This window comes from Scatophagus argus, chromosome 6 (genome assembly GCF_020382885.2).
Source record: "Scatophagus argus isolate fScaArg1 chromosome 6, fScaArg1.pri, whole genome shotgun sequence".
NCBI lineage: Eukaryota > Metazoa > Chordata > Actinopteri > Scatophagidae > Scatophagus > Scatophagus argus.
Window position 1 is genome coordinate 6,277,726 of NC_058498.1, and position 21,335 is coordinate 6,299,060.

At 39.9% G+C, this 21,335-nt stretch overlaps 1 protein-coding gene across 1 annotated transcript in view; it reads right to left on the reverse strand.

Moving 5' to 3' along the window:
* The window catches only part of jak1 (Janus kinase 1), a 30,615-nt gene that overhangs the window by 2,546 nt on the left and 6,734 nt on the right, over window positions 1-21,335 (reverse strand). The window contains exons 4-24 of the mRNA XM_046392340.1: window positions 17,429-17,582; window positions 16,753-16,907; window positions 16,089-16,357; window positions 15,427-15,542; window positions 14,667-14,849; window positions 13,766-13,923; window positions 12,957-13,071; window positions 11,616-11,814; window positions 9,462-9,571; window positions 8,811-8,966; window positions 8,543-8,630; window positions 8,320-8,447; window positions 8,028-8,166; window positions 6,144-6,295; window positions 5,802-5,952; window positions 4,883-4,971; window positions 4,270-4,462; window positions 2,206-2,330; window positions 1,686-1,858; window positions 637-754; window positions 37-147 (exon numbers count right to left, since the gene is read on the reverse strand). Coding sequence (XP_046248296.1) covers window positions 37-147; window positions 637-754; window positions 1,686-1,858; window positions 2,206-2,330; window positions 4,270-4,462; window positions 4,883-4,971; window positions 5,802-5,952; window positions 6,144-6,295; window positions 8,028-8,166; window positions 8,320-8,447; window positions 8,543-8,630; window positions 8,811-8,966; window positions 9,462-9,571; window positions 11,616-11,814; window positions 12,957-13,071; window positions 13,766-13,923; window positions 14,667-14,849; window positions 15,427-15,542; window positions 16,089-16,357; window positions 16,753-16,907; window positions 17,429-17,582 — 3,082 coding nt within the window. The remainder of the gene's footprint in view (window positions 1-36; window positions 148-636; window positions 755-1,685; window positions 1,859-2,205; window positions 2,331-4,269; window positions 4,463-4,882; window positions 4,972-5,801; window positions 5,953-6,143; window positions 6,296-8,027; window positions 8,167-8,319; window positions 8,448-8,542; window positions 8,631-8,810; window positions 8,967-9,461; window positions 9,572-11,615; window positions 11,815-12,956; window positions 13,072-13,765; window positions 13,924-14,666; window positions 14,850-15,426; window positions 15,543-16,088; window positions 16,358-16,752; window positions 16,908-17,428; window positions 17,583-21,335) is intronic.

A 21,335-nucleotide genomic window follows, 5' to 3' on the forward strand; every position in this document is an offset into this window, starting at 1 on the left:
TCATTATTGCGCTGACAAGAGAAGCCAGTTTCTTACAGACTCAGGGCAGCCGTCAGGACGTGGCAACCTCCTCCCTTCTCCCAACACCTTCACCAGTCGGATGACAGTCATCTGACCTTGAGTCCGACCCATCATGCCGAGGAAGAGCTGCGTGGGTGAAGTCACAGACAGGTTACAAAAGAAACAATACACAACAAGCTGCTGTGTTTTTAAAACATTAAAATATAACTCCAGTGATGAGGACAGAGCTTACAGCTACATATATTAATACTTTTTAATCTTCTGTCACATCAGATACTCAACGTCTCTTTTTCAACATTCACTTGACCCGTGCAGGTCTGTATTACTAATCGCCTTCTGGTAATACTTGTAGGTACATCAGAGGGATGGCAGTGAAAAGCCCGTTGCAAATAAAAGATCTTCACGATAAACTGAGCTCTTTAGTGTTGGCACAGGCTGTAGTTTGGAAACAGCCCTTGGTGGAGCCTGTCATCTGCCGCTCTGGCCAAAGACTGACACCATCTGCCATAAACAAATGACTGTGTGTGTAAAGCCATATCACTGTGCTGCATTCACTGTGGAATCATTATCCAAGCTCCCAAAATTAAGATAATAAGAAGAGAGCTGCAAACTGACCGACATCGGGCTCTTGGTGGAGTCGCAGTAGGTGATGAGTTCGTACATCGTCACTCCAAAGGACCAAACGTCTGAAGCAAGGTAGAACTTGCAGTGGGTCAGGCACTCCGGAGCATACCTGAAAAACAAAGTGCACAAGCATAAATCCACTGTTTATGGTTCCTGTGGCCACATTTCAACTGTGTCTCCACCGGGTGTTCATACTGCACTTGCAGGTTTTCAGGTTGCTACTGAATTATACTACTTCAATGGTTTTCTTTATACAGTATTACACACATTCAGATGTGCCACTACCTGCAGAGAGAAAAAACTGATTTCAGATGTTCTCTTTGTATGCATTTGCTTGTTAAGAGGATGTGGAGCATTGCCCTGTCTGTATAAAATAAAACTGGGTTTGAAATAGCAATGTGCAAGTATTCTTTCATGTTTTTGTGCAGTTTGTTGTTTTCCCAGTCCTTCCAAAGACCTCAGGAACATGTGTGTCCATAGAAAAGCCACTAGTCTTTGTCTAACTTTAAACTTTAAATACAGATTTTCCAGTTTTACCAAAACAATTTAAGGAAACCAGCATCACTTAAAACTCAGCACACCAACAGAGGGTCAGTGAACCTGGGACACAATCTATTATAAATATTTGCATGTGTGACCATAATAGAATCTCTTATAAATAACCCTGACCCAAATCCTTGAAACTACCGGATTCAAACCAATCTAGTCTTTCCTTCCTTTTCATCACCTAAAAATGTCAGCTGACAGCAGATTCATTTCATTGTCAAAAAATAATCTTAACTTAGTACCTGCTGTATGAAAAGGACTTTTTGTTTTGATGAAATCCCCTCACCCTTTGTTTGGATTTCTATTATTCCATATTTCTTGTATAAAAGTAGCTCTCTCTTTAGTTCATACATCATCTGTCTGAAGATAATTACCCACTGATCCTTTACAAAGTCTCTCTTTTAATAGTAAGGTCTGAGCAATCATAGTCGGGTCAGACAATAAACTTTACAGTTCTTTCCTAACTTCCATCTCCTTCCCTCCTCTTGACTAACCAGAAAACAGGGCTGTCATTTTCATCCTTGACAGTGTAATATCCCTCGTTGTCCTTGATGCTCTTGGTGAGGCCGAAATCTCCGATCTTCACCGTCCTCTCGTTCTCTACCAGCACATTTCGGGCAGCCAGGTCGCGGTGGATGTAGTTTTGCGATCCCAGATAGTCCATTCCCTTAAATAAATAAATTTAAATATATAAATAAAATGCAACCTATGGGAATGTGTGTTTTTGGCAATTAAGCAATATGTCTTTAACATGAAGCAACACCATACACTCACAACAACCATGTGAAGGTTCCTGTTCAAGTATATCAAACCACATGACTGAATCACATGACTATTGTTTTGTAAGGCTGTTGAATACCCACTGTCATCTAAACAGGACGTGTTGAAACAGTTTGAGCGTACGTGCTAAATTGCCATTTTTTAACTATATCGTGGTCATGTGGTAAATGCTACAGGCTGACAGCTGGTACCAGCTGGTCTAAGGAAACCACTTTGTGAAAAACCAACGGTTACCTTGCATATCTGGACACAGTAGCTGAGCAGGGTGCTGAGGTTGGTATCTTTCTTGTGTCTGGGTAGATATTCCTTCAGACTACCCAGTGGAACGTACTCCATGATCAGCTTAATGGCCTGACCACCTGCAAATAGATTTACACATAAATGCAATCCGAAACAAACACAAACTCATCAGTAGAAATTGTGATTCAGTAGCGGTGATGCAGAGGATGTGTGTGTGTGTGCGTGTGTGTGTGTGTATTTGTCTGTGAGCACGCTAACCCTGTCATGTATCATCACTGCATTTGAGACACAGAGCTAAGCATTTGCTTTTGCTTAGTATTTGCTGACAAATTACCACAGGATCTCAGAAAAAATTAGAGCCTTTAATGGTCACAGGTCCAAGTCAAGCCAAGTCACAGATCTCAAGATATTAAAGAAAATATTTGTACCTTGGACTTTGTTTTCTTTCTGCTGTGGCACTGTAATTTTATACTAGTGTCAAAGTTTAAAATTCTGTTACTGTGACAACCTTAATATGTATTCACTATCAGCATTGACTAGTTTTTTGGCATATGATCACTTCAAACAGGCTATGCAGAACAATTTGAAATTATGCCCAGCCACTGCATCCAGTCAGGCAGTATACTAGAATATTTAATATTTTCCATGAAGGCACTGTATGTTGTAACATCTGTCCATCCATCCATGTTCTATACCGCTGGATCGTACTCCAGCTGACTACGAGCGAGAGGTCGGGTCCACCTTCCTGGACTAGTTGCCAGCAAATCGCAGGGCTGACCTCACACACACACACACACACGCACACACCTAGGGGAAATGTGGAGTAGGCAATTAACCTAAAGTACAGGATTTTGGGACTGTGGGAGGAAGTCGAAGCACCTGGAGAACATGCAAACTCGGCAAAGTGCTCAGACCGGGATTTGAACCTGCTGTGGGGGTGACAGTGCTAACCACTGCACCAGGGGGAACAAACAAAGCCAATTGTGGTGAGAAAGAAGAGACAAAGGTGATACAACAGTCCACAGCTGAGCAAAGCGGAAGAGAAGGCAGCTCTTCGTTTGAGGTGACAGGGAGGAGGAAGAGCGCACAACCGATTCACCCGATATCAATCACTGTGACGAAACACTGAGTACAGAGTGAGTCATACAGAGAACCGGGAGACAAACCCATTAAACCACAGCCAGCACACTATGCCAACAAGTGTGTCAAGCAAACAAACACTCATCTTTCCAACATATTCAGCATCCGCCAATCTAACCAAGTTCACCTCTTGTGCTACAAAGCTAGTAGTAAGCTAACACTAGATGCTGAGCTAAACATGTTTGCTAACTGTCAACGGCTGCTAACGTTAACCTTCACATTAAGTGACTCAAGTATCCGGTGCAGTTTCAGGTTTCAGGTGAAGAGTTTGATGTGGTCGATCCAGCATCCTTCATCGTGATACTGCAGACATTATATTTATTAATTCTTTTGTTCTAGCCTTGTGTTAAGTTATCATAGTCAGTAGTTATGAAATATGTCTCAGCAGATATTACGGCAGGTCATCTGAGACCACGCACACCAGACATGTAATGATAATACGGATAGAGGGGATGAAAAAAAAGAAATAAAAAAAATGAAGAAATTAGAGTTCAGGAGTCTCCAAGTCAAGTCTCAGTGATTTGAAGAACATTTCCAAATGTAAATGTTAGCATTCGAATAGGTAGCTTAAATCAACACCTAATAACATAAGTCAGCTAACGGTACCTTGCAAATGGATAGCCCGATCGAGCTCATCAAGCTTCACACTCCATAGCAACAGGTGAGGTTGTGTTTTGAACGGTCATATAATTTTCAGTAGAATTTATCTCACACTTACACCTAAAATTATGCCATGAAAAGTAGGTAAACCACAATGAAACGTGAGTCAATGTTATTTTATATTCACAAAGGTATGTGAAAAGAATTTACCCTCCTCTACAGCTATGTCTATCTGTGGAAAACAGTATACATGTGAGTTTCTATTTGTCTGCAACACAATGAATGCTTTTGTTCATGTCTGACTTTGTGTCATCATACCTTCCTCTTGACAAATGCCTTTGTATTTGACAATGTTTTCATGGTAGAGTGCTTTCAGGATGTCAATCTCGCGCGAGAGGTTGGTGCTCTGCTCCTCACGGTTTTCAGGCTTTAGTGACTTCACTGCCACCAGTTCACCTGTTTTATCCCCCCGAGGATCGTAGCGACACAGCTCCACCTTACCAAAGTGGCCCTGCATGAGGAACATGGGAGAAAGTGAAGTTGTTTGGAAAATGAATGAATCCTAGTCTACTTAGTGTGTGGGACCAGTTCTTTCTTTACATTGTCCGAACTGCTCCAGTTCTGAATATGCTCTTCTATCTTTGACCTGTTTTCCTGATTTCGTATGTACTTTGTTAAATCCCTAAAAGTCATTTCAGGTTGTGGATAATACTGCCTTTTTATAATGGCAGTAAACTGAAGTGAGCCCATACTCACCAAACTACTCACAGTGCAAAATGCACAGGACCAATTTAGGTAAAATACATGACCAAGTTGCTTTATTTGAACATTCTGGACATTCATGAAAATCATTCTTAGAAATGATAAGCTCTGTTAAACTGAGATGAACTCAAAACCACAAAAACAGCGTGAAGACAGCAGAACAGATTACCTCTCCCAGATCTCGGACCTTCCTCAGGAATCTCTTTTCAAAAACTGTTGGGTCCACCTCTGCTGTAGGTTTGGGTTTGATAGATGGGTCTGAGAGATGGGAAAAGAAACATGAAGCATGTTGTTTAAAACATGTCTTTTCTTCGACACAAGCACACTTGCATCATAGGAAGTCTATTGTGGTTGACAGTGTCAAGTTTTCACCAGAATTTTGTGGTTATGTAACTGCTCACTTGCTCTGGTTTCCACACAAATGGCTACTTTTATTACTAAAAGAGTCTCAGTCTGTATAAACATTATCAATAATTATAAAAAAGCTTATTTACCCCAAACTGTGTTTTTAATCTAAACTAAAGCCTTTTTTGGTTCAATTTATACTAACTAGATCAATAATTCAGTTGAGGAGATTTTGTAGCAGTCTTGGGTTTTTAATAGAAAAAGGTTGTGATAAGATTCAGTTTGATTGTAGTATGCACTTACATCCAGTAGATGGAAGAATAGAGCCCATTATGTTGCCATGGGGCCAGCAAGGGGCAGATCAGTGATAATGAACCTAGTGAACTTCCTCATGAACATCTAAGCTGGGTAAACAACTCTCTCTCTCTCTCTCTCTCTCTTTGCACTTACAAGGCTGCTGCTAGGTGAGATACTAAACATGCAAAACACTCAGATCATATTCCAACTGTTAACAGCTGCCTTGAAATTTTGAACCTGCACCTGCTTTTAGTCTGTTGTGCAGTGTACAATCAATTCTGTTCAATTCTGACATGTTTTGGGAAAAACCCCAAAAGGCAGAAAAGCCTGACTCAGTGGCAATGAGACAGCTTAAACATCACAAACAGAATGAGGTTTTACCTCACGCACTGCATCAAACCCATGATATGAAAACATATAATGTGCAGTCTATGCATTCCCCTTACTCTTTTCTTCAAGGAGGTCTATGTCTCTGACAATAGCCCTGAAGAAAGGTCTCTTCTTGGGGTCGTAGTTCATGCAGTCAGTCATCAGTTCAGCCAGCTCTCTGCAGTCTGGAGTGGCCAGTTGGCACTCTTTTTCATAAAACCTCTCCTTCTGCTCAGGACAAACACATACATATGAATGAGGAGGTGCATGCAAACAAAATGAACGAGACCATTGTTATGTGATGGTGGCCAGAGATGGTGAAAAAGAAAAGAAAGAAAGAAAAGAAAATGAACAGGAAAATTAGTCATTGTATTGAAAATCAAAGTTTAGATGTACATATGATTCTGTGTGCCCCCTACCTCTGTGAGCTTCTTCTCTTTGAGGGGGGCCTCTCCATCATAGCAGATCTCCCACAGGGTGGTACCAAAGCCCCACTTGTCAGCTGCAACACTCAGGGCAGACACGCTCTTCACACACTCCGGAGCGATCCATGGGATACGATGCACACATTCTGCAGAGGCAACCAAAGTCAGCTTTAGCAACTGTACATAAATTAAAGCACAGATTCTGTCATGTGGTGGCAAAGAAAAGATGATAACTGAAGAGGTGTGGAAAAACAGAACACAGAAAGTGATTTCATCTACATGAAGATGAGGGATGCTCAGAGCGATGAGACCCTCGCAGGCAAACCTCACCCCATGTGGGGGTCTTTTCTCCATGTCACTCATTTAATCTTTCTATAAGTTGAAGAAAACAAGTACTCACTGACCCTCTTACACACAAATACCTTCAACACACTGAAATATCATCATGACTGTAAAACTGTATTCTCACAGTAAAAACCCTGTTCTCATCACATAGTAACTCAGTTTTGTGGCCACCAGTGCTTGGTGGCACTTGAAGTAGCTTCTCGTTTTATTATCATTTATTCTTCATATATGCTTGCTTTTGATTTTCCTATATTGTTTTTGCAATCAAACTAAGAATTATGTGGTTTTCAAAGAGTAAAAAATATGATCAAAACAAAACCGCTATACTTAACACTGGAAGTAATGGTTAGGCATGACCTCATGGGTCTGAGCCAACACAGAGGCTGAGTGGGTGGGTAGCTGGCTTAAAATGTTGCACTGACTGTATTCACTGAATCTAAACAGGCACTGACTGGCTTAAACATATTACTCTGACTGGAAGACAGGCTAACTAATTGGCTGACCTACGCGGTTGGCTTTTTGGCTCAACTAATCCATAACACTGGATGAATATTGTATGTTAATAAGTGCAGCTCAGACTGGAACACGGAAGGACTGATCAGAGAGAAAGACAAGGAGGGTGAGTAAAGAGGGGAAGAAGGACTGAAGGGGCTGAATGGAGAGAAGGAGGAAGATGGAGAGAGAACGTGAGGAAGTGATGAATGGATTTCAGATTCTGGGTAAAGCAATTAGAGATTGCTGGGAAGAAGGGAAGGTCCCAGGGGGTTTCTCAGCACTTTGACCACTATATGTTTAATCAGATCTATATACAAGGACATTGGTAAGATTGATTCTTCTCCAAGCTAAACTGAGAAGAAATGTTAAGAGTTCTGGGAACGAAGAGGGAGGCACATCCCTAGGGGCGTGCTGCGATGGACGTTTGTGTTTGTGGTTTGCCAATCCATCTGCACAGCAACACTGTGTTATATCACACAACTTCCAGCTCTAACAGACAAACAGAAACATGAGGCAGCCATTTGAGGGTAAGCATGCAATCTGAGAAATGTCCTCGTGGTGCCATTTTCCCTGAACTCAGATCTAGCTTTTACAAAATAAATTACAGTCTGAGAGGGAAATCTGCCCATTGTGTATTGATTATGTGACAAATATGTTTCCTATTACTGACAAACCTCTGCTTGATCGTAAATGCTCTTCTGTTTTTATTCGTTCTTCTTAATGTACTTTGTGAGGAGAGATGAGGGTACAAAGACTTTCAGATAAACACAACAAAAACACAAGCTAACTCTGAGAGGGCAGCTGGAACAAGCATTTCTTGGTTCAGATGTAACACTTAAAACTATTAAGAGCTTATTTTGAAATTAGCTTGATGATGCTCATCAGAATCAAAGGGTCGGTTCTCTTGGTTTCAGCGTCATTTGCAGCTGACTGGAGAAGAAAGTGGAAGTTGTGTAATTTTCCATGGTACTTTTTGTCACCAGTTAGGTTTCACTTTTAGTAACGCTGAGTGAGAGAGTGTCTGTACTTTGTACACACCCTCTCTGGTGAGTACTGTGATTGGAATGCCAGGGTCGCTGAGCTTGATGAAGGGCCCTCCTTCATCGGTTCCTAGCCCGTCCCTGGCCAGAAGTATGTTTTTGGCACAGACAAATCCATGGACCAGCTTTTTATCCTCCTACAAACACAAACACAGACGATAAAACAAATCTATTAGGTCACAATCAAGATGGCAAATACAAAGATAAAATTCATAAAATTGATCAAAGATGGTGTAGTTAATCGCAAGGGTGCATGCAGGACTTTGTGTGTGTATGTCTTCTTGTCTCACCAAGTAACTGAGAGCAGCAGCCAGCTGCTTGGCCACCTGGAACTTCCAAGGTGTGCTCAGTGGGCTCTGTTGTCTCCTCATAAACAAGTCCAATGGTCCTAGCTGGACAAACTCCTCAACCATGATATCTGTTCAACAAAAAGAACATCACAATGTCAAAAGATGTTAGAAACAGCCCCATACTCTCACACATGTGCACACACAGTTCTCAACATGCACTTACTCTCCTGGTGGCGGACACACACTCCATACAGCAGCACTATGTGTTTGTGGGACACCTGTCGCATCATACTGGCCGTTTCGAAGAAGGCCTATTAACAGAAACACAAAGATGACACATACACACACACACACACATTACAGAAACTTTGATGGTCTGACGAGATTTTTAGACAGCTCGCAGCTATTAAGTATTATCTGTCAGTATGGTTAGAAGTCTTCATGAGAACACATGGTATATAAGGATGAACATAAGTGTGAGTGTCTCTCACCAAGGAGATGTCCCTGTGTCCAGAACCCAGCACCTTCAGGACCACTTTCACCTCCTGGAAGGATGAGTAACCTGCATCCTCCTCTTCCTCTTCACTCTTCACCCTCAGTGTGCCAGAGTAGATGTTGGTCCTTGTGCCAAGGCCAAGGTGCTCCTCCTGGTTAACACAGCAGTATCCAAACTGTGGTTACTACAAGAACAGGGACTCTGCAGCCAAGTCAAAGACTTCCCATGTTTAGAACACAGCTGAAGAACCAAGCTGAATCTATTGATAAATAAGTGCTTTTATTTCCAGAGAAAGAGGCCGTTTAGATAAGAAGATCAAATCAGTTGCTAAGACTATAAGATCAACAGTGAGGATGAATGCAAATTTAATGAAAGAGCCTGGTCTAGATCTGCTCTAATTGGAAAGTGTCATGAGATAACTTCTGGTGTGAATTAACGCTATATAAATAAACTGAATTAAATTGAACTGAAATGTGAGGAATGTGAAATAATGCAAACACAGTAGTCTGCAAGGATGTTACAATTTTAATGTAATTTTAAAAAAATGCATCCACAATCATTTAAAACTCTGTAATACACCATCTGGATTTAGGTTTACATCCTTGATAACATGGGAGACAGACATGATGAAGATGAGACGGTGTACCTGTTCAATCTCCTCCTTGAGAATGCGATGGAAGCTGAGCTGACTATCCTGCATCGGTGAATGAGCCACCAGTGCTCTGTCTTTAGTGACCACCAGCAGGTTAGAAACCTCTGCAGCGTGCACACAAACACACACACATAAACTTTAAAAAAGGCCATACCAGGGTGCTTGTATAAAGTTGTGCAAAAACAAAAAAAGTTGACCATTTTCAAAAATATGATGATGTTTTAGATTCTTCTTCTGTCAAATACAAGCTGCAGGGACAATTGCTCATGTTATCCCTGAGTGAGAAAATCATGTCTGCTTCTATTGTTGCCATGATCATGTTACCGTAACATTGTCAGAACTCTGACTGATTTACGAGTCTGCACTGCATTCATGCAGCAACAATGAACACAACTGACAACAATAAAAGCAGAAGCAATGCTCAGTGAGGTAAACCTGGCTTAAAGAGACTTTTGCAGCACTCAGGAACGCCACAAATGTATAAGTGCACATATATGCTCTGATACATGGCATGAAAGCAAAACTATGTTTACATGTGGTAAAACAAGCTTTCAACAATTACGTCAATGTGGCAATGATGTGAACAGCTATTCAAGGTCGGGTTACCATACTGATTCAGTTTATTTTTTGTACATACGGAGCAATGTGTGGGAGGATGGAGTCAAAATGTGTCTTTGTGCCTTTACTATACCTGTGCATGCATGTGTGTGTGTGTGTACGTGTGTTTGTGGGTGTCTAATGTTGTGACAAAACCAGTGCACTGTGGTTAAAGTATCTGCACTCCATCAGCATCACAAGTGTTTTCAGAGCACCGTTCCATAACATGCAACCTGTGTTTTCATGCAAAAGCTAAATACAACATGCACCCACACCTACCACTGAATACTACATGTGGTACTGCACCCACTCCTTAACCCCTTGACTTAATACAGGTCTAACATTTACTATTCACTTTGAGTCTGTCACACACATTCTTTCAACCATCTGCCTTCATATACTGTTTTAATGATAAGTAAAAACCATGCATAAAGCCAAAACAACACTAATTAAAAGTAAACTGTATCATATTCTTGGGGTGTGGGCACAACAATGCGTGTATCATTGAAACAAGGATGTTGTGTAACACGGGATAAATATTTTAACAGAGATAACAATAGAGCACTACAGGCTTTTATCTTCTCTCTAAGGCAGACACTGCCAACACCTTAGTCCAAAACAGTCTCGATATGATAATAATCAACACCACACAACCCCAAACAAACAAAAACAGCTCAACACATCCATCCACACATGCAATAAATGGCTCCACCTTTCCCTGAGTGAAGTAAACACAAGAGTGCTAGTTTGGCTCCGGAAACCCACATTTACAACTCTCTTCCTCCCTGACACCATTTCACACAGATACACACATTGTTTATGGCAGCCTCTCTTGCCCTCAGCTGGAGAGACATAAACACACATACATACACCCACTATAAAGAGCAACTTCACTCTAAGTATTGTAGAGGGTAGGCTTCTATTCACTGCCCTCTAAGGACCGAAAGGTTCAAGTCTGTTGTAGTTGTTACCACACCTAGCTATGAAGTTGGATGTAGCATTGCACAAAGCATTGCACAGCGAAATGTTGTACTGCACAGAGTGTGGACTGAGGAAGCAGAATGACAGGCTTTTGCACTTATTACTGAAGCTACTTACTGTAAACCATTACTTAGATGGGAATTTGCAATTGTAACTCATCTTTGTATTCCAAATCTTTTCGTACTGCAGGCCTAGTGTTGAAGTCATTATGGGTTTTGACCAGCTAACATCCAACCATTTTCTCCTTGGATAGAAAAGCTCACTCAGTTCGCAACACATCAGACATTTCCAAAGTGTGTTATTTCCATTGTCTCCCCTTCTGTAAACCACTACTGCTGTTGCTCTGCACATACCGAGTAATATGTACATTAAAAACAATCTGATAGATCTTCTTTTGAAACACAGGTGGGCTTTACACAAATTTCATTTTCATGTTGTTAGCGTAGCATTTGCTGTAATTCTTCTAGTCAAATAAAAAGCATGAACTGAACAGGCATGCATATTGTACATTTTTTGGCTTTGAGTAGATCACCATGTTGCTGTCTACGTCTGTGGCGGGATTAACCTTACCTCCAGGCTGTGGAGGGCAGCAGCGCAGCAGCTGGAAGTGGAGGTTGTCCGTGCGAAGACTTTGACCCTTCAGGTGTTCCAGCAGCTCCCTAAGAGAGGCTCGACACGTCTCAGTGCCGTACAGACGGAACCCATCAGAGACTCTTTCAATCTGGAAGTTCTTATACTGCTTCACAGGACGAGACTCCCTCCGGTCGAGCTGGATGCAGAAAGAGAGAAATTTGAGCTGGAACATGATGCTGAAGGAGAGATCATATGAGCAATAGAAGTGAAGATGATGATTTTAGATTAGCAAAGGAAAAAAACTGAAAACTGAACAGAACACTGAAAGAGGAGGAGCAGGCAAGGACAGAGTAAGTGGTGCAACGAATGTAAAAGTGTAATAAAAAAAAACAAAAATAAAAAAAGACAATATATTAGAAACTAGACAACAGAGGATTTCGCAGTTGTTTTTTTTTTTAGAAACTTAATATTTGAAACAGTTTCTTTTTAAAAAGATGTTCCTGCAGCTCCGTTTAAGCTCTACAGACACATGCAAACATCACAGAAATATGTCACTGCTTTAACACCCTAACATTTATTCAGTCCGTGTATAAACCGTGCGTGTAAACATTCACAAAGCTGATCAGGTCTGGTGTGTGTGTTTTCGTGTGCATCCAAGTGGGTGAGCCCTCCCATGCAAACTTAGAAAATTGCAGTGCACTGTAGTGAGCTGTCTTAAACTAAGCATCCTGTAATCCAATATAAAATACACTGACAATGTTTCATTTGATGCTTCTGTGTGGCCGTGTCTGTCGTGCCCTATTGGTTGCCAAACCTCCTACACAAGACCGTCTCAGTGCATTACTGGAATTCCTTTCATTACCTGTTCTAATAATAATATTAAGACAGGGCTCATGTTGTCTTTTACTATAGCCACACAGCAGTGAGAACAGTTTGTAGCACTAATTTGCCAAAGAGGCTGGTAAAAATGTACCAGACCCAACAACAAAGATGTGGTTTTGACTCAGCCTTTTTAATAACTTAAGTTACAAATGAACTTTTCTCTTTTTATTTTAGGCTCTTTCTTTCTTTTTTTCCAAATACATTTTCAGCTTGTACTTTTAAAATGAATGGTAATTAAGACAAAAGTCAGCAAGCATTCAGCACCTTTGTAACAATGCATTTATCAACTTGAATTTACTTATACAGGTGAATGACATATAACTTCCTAAGGTTTTCCTGAGTCCAACAAAGAAGTTATAGTAGCAAGACAATACTTTGGTACTGCCCTGATTTCTCTGTGGGGGGCAAATGAAATACAGCTTCTTAACAACAACAATAATGATAAGTCTACTCTACCTCAGTGCAGACCACAGTAATGATGATGTACTGGTAGTCAGTGCAGCTCCAGCGCAGGATGTAGGTGCCCTCTTCGTTGCCCTCCTGACGCAGCTTGTGGGTGGCATATTCCGTACTGGGGAAGAGATAACACAATTAATGGATTATATCAAAAAATTCAAGATTTAAAGTTACACCAAAAGATATTAATAAAAGCTTTAATGAAAGATAAATAATTAAGAATTTCTTTTATTTGTCCCACAGTGGGGAAATCTGCATTGTCACAGCAATCAGCAACCAGGTGCGAAGGAGTTGAATGAATATATATTAACAAATATATAGACAAATATTACAAAGCAGTGCAAACAATTACAGCAAAAGTTACTGTACTGACAAGATAGTGCCTCTGTTGTATTACTGTAGTATTAGTTGCATTTGCTTACTTGTCTTACTTGTTTTGCCTATTTTGTTTACACCTGTAGATCCGTAACCAAACCAGTTTTCTTTCTACGGACTAATAAGTTATTTGTCTATCTTTAATCCACGTTGTGCAACTAAAACCTTATGAAATCAACAGACAGCAACTGCAGGAGCAGTCATGAAAACAACATAGGCAGACATTTAATTGCTAAAATGAGAGAAAAAAAACAACAAAAAAACGTAGGCTAAGAACAAGAATGACAACAGTCTTCATTACAAACACTTCATTTAAGCTTACTTTTAAAAGCAGTGTGTGTTCTCTATGCAGGTAGGAGACAGACAGGGTGTAGCCACATGCAAATTAAGGTCAGTAACAGTGGTTTTATGATGAAAAAACTGTCAGAACAAACCAGATGGGTCCATGGCAGTCATTTTTGATGTTCTGCACCACCGAAGCAGGGGCCACCTCTGTGCACAGGAAGTGGTGCGCATCCACTGTCAGCCTGAAGTACCCATCCACAAGGGATGCAAAGGACAGAGCCTCATTCCTACAAGCCATTTGCAACTCCTGAAAAGAGAAGAGGCAGAAGAAGAGAGACGGAGAGATGAGAGGATGAGAGAGAGCGAGAGAGAGAGAGAGAGAGAAAAAGAAGAAGGGAAAGAAGAGGTGATCAGGAGAGGAGCGCTGATAAAGCCACAATACTCCAGAGGACTATCTAAAAGAGTGATGATGTATTACAAAACTCATAATCCATTTTCATAATGAAACATGACATCATCATTACTAACAGCATGTAGGCTTTGCTTCAACATAATCCAAACAAATGCTTCCACTGGTTACATTAACTATAAAAACAAGTAGAGGAAACAGTCCAGATTAGATTATTATTAAATAAATAAGAAGGAGTAATCCTGTTATTACCGTATTAAGACACATCACAATGATAGTTACTTTTATATATTCTGACCATTGCAACAAAACAAAACCACAGGGATTTTGTACAGTAATTCCTTTTCAAACTACATCTAATTATGTTGTTACTCATGAATGAATGAAGCGACTTATTGATCTTCAGAATTAAACAATTTTGGATACCTACGGAGAACATTACACAAGATTTAATCTTAATATGGTTTACAGTTTATACGTTAGTATGACTCCACTCCACTGGGCAGTCACGTTGTAAACGACAATCCACTGCTCAAAATAAATATTCAAAGTCAGAGCTAGGGTTAAAGACATTTAGGTGTAAAGTGAAAATGTGGAGGTTCATCCTGCATTAAATACAGCGCTTTGTTTTTATGTCTCACCATCCTCTTGTCCTGTCTGAAGATGGTGACCGTTGCTTCTTTGATGCCGATGTGGGTGATTTCATGGAAGTCACAGAACACCTCCCAGCCTTCACTCGCCTCTTTCTTTTTGTCATTCTTGTGTTTTCCTTCCTGCTTCTTCTTCTTCTTCGACTTGTGCTTCTCTTTGGAGATTAAGGGCAGCTGTCACAAAAGATACACAAAACAGATATGCATACACATAAAACATCAGTATTATCAAACAACGTCAAATGTTTCCATCTGCAAATGCAATGACCTCTTGCAGTTTGTGCTAGACAATATCCAGTCCAATCACATTTGGACTAGTTATCTCGGGTCAATCATCATCAAAATATAAGGAAGCGTGTCCTCTGCATTATTTAAAATGAAAGCAGCATGCAGATGGGACACACTGTCAACAAAAAAGCACAATAACAATAAAAAGGACCTCTATATATTACCTTTAATATATGCCAATAGGGACTTAGGGATTACAGGATGCTTAGATTCCAAAACTTTATAAGCAGTTTAACATACTCTACATTTTTAAATCTACTTTCTTATTTCTGAAATGTTCAACTTCACCTTAACTTTACAGAAATACATCTTCTACTACTGCTGTTGAACAGGGAATTAATGATTAATAATAATCATTATCTATTATTACGGTCAAACAACCAAGATTGTGATTTGACGTGACTGTGATCTGCCTGTTTATCTGAAGGTGGTTAAACTCTTGTTCACACAGAGTTTCACTCACTGTAGCAAGCTTCTTCCTCCAGGAAATGCCAGTAGTGCCAGTAACCAGGACCTGCATGTCGTGGCTTGTTTCCATGTTCTGACTCTGGCTCTGCCCTTGGCTCTGGTTGTAGGATCCTAGAAAAAAGCAAGAAAACATTATACCACAGCAGCTACGCAAGCAGCTAAAATATCTGCATGTTGTGGTTACAGCATTCAAAGGCTGTAGAAACCTCAACTGTTGGAAAAAATATTTATATTTTAGCTGTTTACTTTATTTTACTTTATCTGAACCGAGAGCCGCATGAAGCCATGTAAATATCTTATTGATTGTGGTTTCTCTATGTTTGATCTTCAACTATGCTCTTAAGCAGGTTACTCAAACCATCAGTGCTTAAAAAATTCACACACTGGTGAGAATCAAGGGTTTGGTTTATTCTGTGGGGTTCGTGTGACATGTAAACATCTTGATGCTTTCACTTTTGGTTTTCAACATCTGCACAAATTCACATAATATTTTAGGATGTCAACAGAGGTAAATTTACTTCATCTCACTGGGCCTTATGATTTTAATTTTTATTTATAATGTCTCGTGAAAGTGGTAAACCCATAGTTCAAACAAAACTCCAATCTAAGCAGAAGCTACTAATCTGGCAGAGAACTTTAAAACCATTTCTTCCTTACCATAATAATTCCCATTGCAAAGCTCTCTTTCCTGTGTTACACTGAGGGAGATGGGCTCAAACAGCTCACTGCCCAGTCCACTGGTCAGGCCCTCCAGTGTGGCCAGGTACTTGATCTTCAGGTCGTACGGCGTGATGTTGCTATCCTTGACTGTGCGACGGTTGAATTCAGTGAGGAATTTCTTAAAGACGTTGTTAATGCGGATGCGTGTCAGAACGTTGCGCTGCTTAATGTTGCGGTTCAGCGACTCTGGGATGAAACGTTTGTAGCTGGTGGGATTAAGACAGATAAACAGAAGTTTCTGAGTCATTTCTTTCAAGACATACTTCCTATGCTTTGTGCAAGTGTTTTGAAAGCAAGTGTTTTCTTTTTTCTCCTGGTGGTGTAAGGTCAGAGGACTTCATATATATATATGTATATATATATATATATATATATATATATATATATATATATATATATATATATATATATATATATATATATATATATATATATATATATATATATATATATATATTGTAAAATTCCTTTCCTTTCCTTTTTTATAAATAATATTTCATTTTACTTTACAACTGCCATTATCATAACTGTGTTACTTCAAGAAATTTATCAGAAGCCTGTTGAACCTGCACCAACCCAGCCTGTTTACTGTGTGTTCTACCTGATTTCATGGGAAGCTGGCATCTCTAAGTTGGTGGTATAGTGAGTGATAGCAAGCACGGCCATGCCCAAACATTCATTTTCTATCTCATGTTGCTCTGCCTCCGAATGGGACATCCGTAGTGGAACCACTCCTTTCTGAAAGTCATGCTGGCCCTGTGCAACAAATACATTTATATTTAGTAGAAAAGAAAAACAGGGACACACCAAACATATATGAACATAAACATCTACAGAGAAATTGAAGATTTTAAGATACACTGTGTGATTTGGTCTTTATGTAACATACTAATCCTGTCAAGATTACCAAATGAAATTAAGAAGAAGACTGTCTTATTTACTGGAAATTCAGACAGATTTCTTACAGTTTGGATAACTGACAATTCAATTAAAAGTTATCTGAAGTTTGGAAACACCCATTATATTTTATTATATTTTAATGGACTGAAACAATTGAATTGACAACAATAACTCTGTCATGTTGCTGACTGTCTCTCATATTGCTACATTTCCTCCCAGCTGCTGATGTTTTGAAACTTAACTGTGAACTGCGTTGCTGTTTGAACTTTTAATCAGAATGTACTTTCACAAGGTTTTTCAAAGAAAGAAAGAAATAATACATTCAAAAAAAACACAACACGATAAAGACAGTCATTTGTAACTGATTTTTTTTTCACCTGGGAAAACAGGTAGTCAAGAGAGGCAGCGTCCAAAAGGGGCGTCCCCTCGGGTGTTCTCTGTGGGCTAAGTCCTCCTCTGAGTTTGCTGATGCAATGTCTCCAAACTGGAGACTCTCCTTCAGTGGTTCCATGCCAGTTTCTGAAATAAAACCTGGCAGGGGACAGAAAGAAGAAAAGTACTTAATAGATTATGTGCACGCAAGAGGGTAAGTATGAATTTGAAAATGCACTCACAATGCGCAGTGGCAGTACAAGGTAAGTTGCTTTATGCAAAATTAAATTCCAGAAACCTAGTTTAATTGTTCAAAGCACTGATTTAGAGCTCACCTGCCCTGTAACTCACTACTAGGGAGGGTTTTCCTCTAGCGCATACAATGTCCAGCTGCAGACTCACTGATTTATTGTTATGTAGTTATTTAACAAGAACCTTAAAAGACACTGCAGTTCAAGGCAAGATTACACTACACCCTTGCTGGAACAGCTAATGATTGGTTTTCTGGGCAAAAGAAAGTCAATTTCTCAAATCCAGCATTCCAGAGATATTTAACCTTATTAACATTATCTCATATACAACACAGTTAAGCTCTGCTGTGTCCAGTGTGTCAGATTTTCCTCATCAGTGCTGGTCAACACTTGGTGGCGAGGCAGATTCCTGCACGCAGTTTGGTCCGAGGTCTAAATCCGTTTATCCCGTGAAACGATATGGCATTGGTTAAATCAAACAAGATCTAAAAAGTGACGGTGGTTTGATATGACACAAAAAGTAGTCTGCAGGAAATGTCCAGCTATCCAGCCTAAAACAGACACTTACGGGAAACTCTGCTAGACCACTTTTTTTTTATTACTGCCTGAAGGAAGGATGTTGGTTCTATAAATAAAAAGGTTAGCCTTGAGTTTGCGTTGATGTGAAAGAGATGCCTGCCAACCGTGGAACTTCAAAAATGCTAAATACTGACATGCACCAGACAAAAATCCAAACAAGTATGAAGCGGTGAAGAGTGAATCAATAGCTTTATGACACCAACCTGAATAATAGTACTCTCAATCATCTTTGTCACCTCGGTCTATACAGAGACACAATACAACAGGAAGGACTCTAATGTCTCCAGTATTGTATGTGTAAAAATGTCCATCAGTCACCACCATCACCACTTAGCCCATGATCATTTTTCCCCATTTTGTCATCTCCACTTTCACTTTTCATGCAAATATCACCCAGCCAGGTAGAGTTTAAGCGCTGAGCATCATGTAAGTTTTTTTCCTTTTGGGTTTTGACCCATTTCCTGTTTCCTCTGAAATTAAGCAATATTTCTGCTAGCCTGTCATGTTTTTCTAAAGAAATACATCATCTGTCTATTCAGTGTCACAGGTGTCTGTCTAGGCCTGTGGCATTGGACATGACACCTGGCAATCTAACCTTTGAAAAAAAAAATGCAAAAAAGTAAAGGAGTTGCAGATAAAAATCAGCAATATAGTCATCTAACGGATATGCAAAACTGATGATATGACTTATAAAATTCTACTGGCAGGAAATAAACATTCAGTAATGTCACTCAGGAACAGTGAGAGCTGGGGGAAGAAACCCATAGGACACAGGGAAGGCCACAGCCCACCAGAAGCCAAGACTTTTGAGAGCAATAATATTATTTGTGAGTCAAGCGTGAGCAAGTCATCTTGCTGTCCACTTTTTCTTTTTAACCAATGCTTGATGTTGCTTTATTGGTCTGTCTGTCTGTCTGGTTTCCCCACTTGGGTCCAGATTCATATACCATAATTTCCAGACTATTAAGCGCACCTGAATATAAGTCGCACCCACTAAATTTGAAAAAAAAAACAAAAAAACTTGTACATATATAGGCCGCAACTGTCTATAAGCCGCAGGTGTCCACATCGTCAGTCTCTCTTTAGTTGTCGCTCTCAATGTCACTTTCGTCTCGAGGCAAAATCCATAAACTAGCCACATCATTGTTTACGCCGCAGGGTTCAAAGCGTGTGAAAAAAGTAGCGGCTTATTGTCCGGAAATTACGGTATTTCAATCACAGGAGGAACTTTTTTTTGTATGGGGCCAAAGAATATTTCACTGGGTAAGTTAAATATCTTAACATCTCAAATGGTGCAAAAGACATTCATGGCTCCCAGATTATGAAATTCATGTTGTTCTCATCAGCCTCAGCTGTATCCTGTGTTTAGTGCAATTTAGCAAATGTTAGCATAGTAATACACAATAGAGCTCAGCTAAAAGCACTACTACGCTCAACTACAAAAATACAGCCTAACAGATCTTAGCATGGCTATTTAATCTTGAGTCTTGCTATTTATTTATTTATTGTTGACCCAGGAATCTGTCCTTGTGGCATTTTACTCCCCATATGTGTGTTTGTGTTGAACAACTAAATGCTAAAGATTGTGTGTATATCAAGACTTGACCACAATAACCCGCTTGTTTGACAGGATGCAGTACGCAAAGCAGGCTCCAGCTAGACACATACACGCAAATACAGACACAACACGCACCGCAGTTCCACTCTATGCATATTTTCTCTCCATTTGCTACTGCCAAAGCAGAGCACAGACAAAGAGGAAGTGCAGCTGACACCACAGCAGTGTTTTCTTTCCTCTTTGCATTAAATGCTACCTAACATGTACAATGGATTCTCTAAAGAGGGATGTAGCTCTCTTACAGATATGGTACAAATGTGACATTGTTGTGTGTCATAAAAACAGGTCCCTCCCTCCAGATCAACGCTTGTAAATATTAATGGTCACTAAAAAAAAAAATCATGATGATCTTTATTCATATAGCGCCTTTCTTAACAAGGGTGCATATCATGTCATGTAGGACTTGTGGATGAGTGATGGGTGTTCGGGTATGTCCTTGAACCGCAAAGAAGGGAGCAGGTGGACACCATGAAAACAGTAAGTCAGTAATATTTAAAAATAATAATAATTTGTATTTTCTCTTACTCAGTATGTCTGATGAGAAAACCATGCAGATGCACATGCATGAAGTATACAAAATAGGTATGTTTTCATTGGTGAACTTTTTCTAAAACATGAATTGACAAAGTAGTCATTCATCTGAAGGAGACCTATGGATAAAATTGTGTTTTAAATTATTAATGAGCACTTGTAAGGTGTTAAGATGATAATTTATTCTGCTTCCTAACTATCCACAGAAGTGGACAAATTGCTTCCTACATAAAATATATCCAAAACTCGCCATATTACACAACAGAATAACTAAAGCAGCACTGGCACCCACCTCACTATGTCTTTCTGGTTCTTCTGAGGAATCCTGTGGACTTACCAGGCCAAGTAGGATATGTCATACATTCACTGAATGTGCACAAACCATTTCATTCCTCCAAAAGGTGGCCTACAGGAAGCTTCCTGATCCAAAGCTCCTTTCAACATGAAGGAACAGCAGTTAATTTCATCCACAGGTCACTGCCAAGAACCCCTGAACCAAAAACAGGGGTTGGAAATGTAGATGTTGCCTCCAACCATCAGGTAAAGCTCCTTCAACAAAATGCCACATCACTTCCAGTGGCACATAAGTCTGCTTGTCAAACTCGCATGACACGTTGCCATTCGTCACAAACTGACAAGTAAGAATTCCTTCAGTCAAGATAGAAACTTTCACCTAGTTCAAAGGAAGCACACAAACATTCCCTTTCTTTTTTTTTTTTTCTTTTTTACATCATACACGTGATCCACCTCTCAATGATCCACCTGAGACTCCAAACAGGCCAGATACAGGGGTTCAGTACACACTGTAGGTAAAAACACTTATGTTTGTTATTGCTCCATCTCTTTCTCCTTCCCACCAGAAAGAAACATTTCACATCCCAGAAGCCATATTTTATTACCAGGAGTCAGCATGCCAAGGGTCTGCTTGCAACG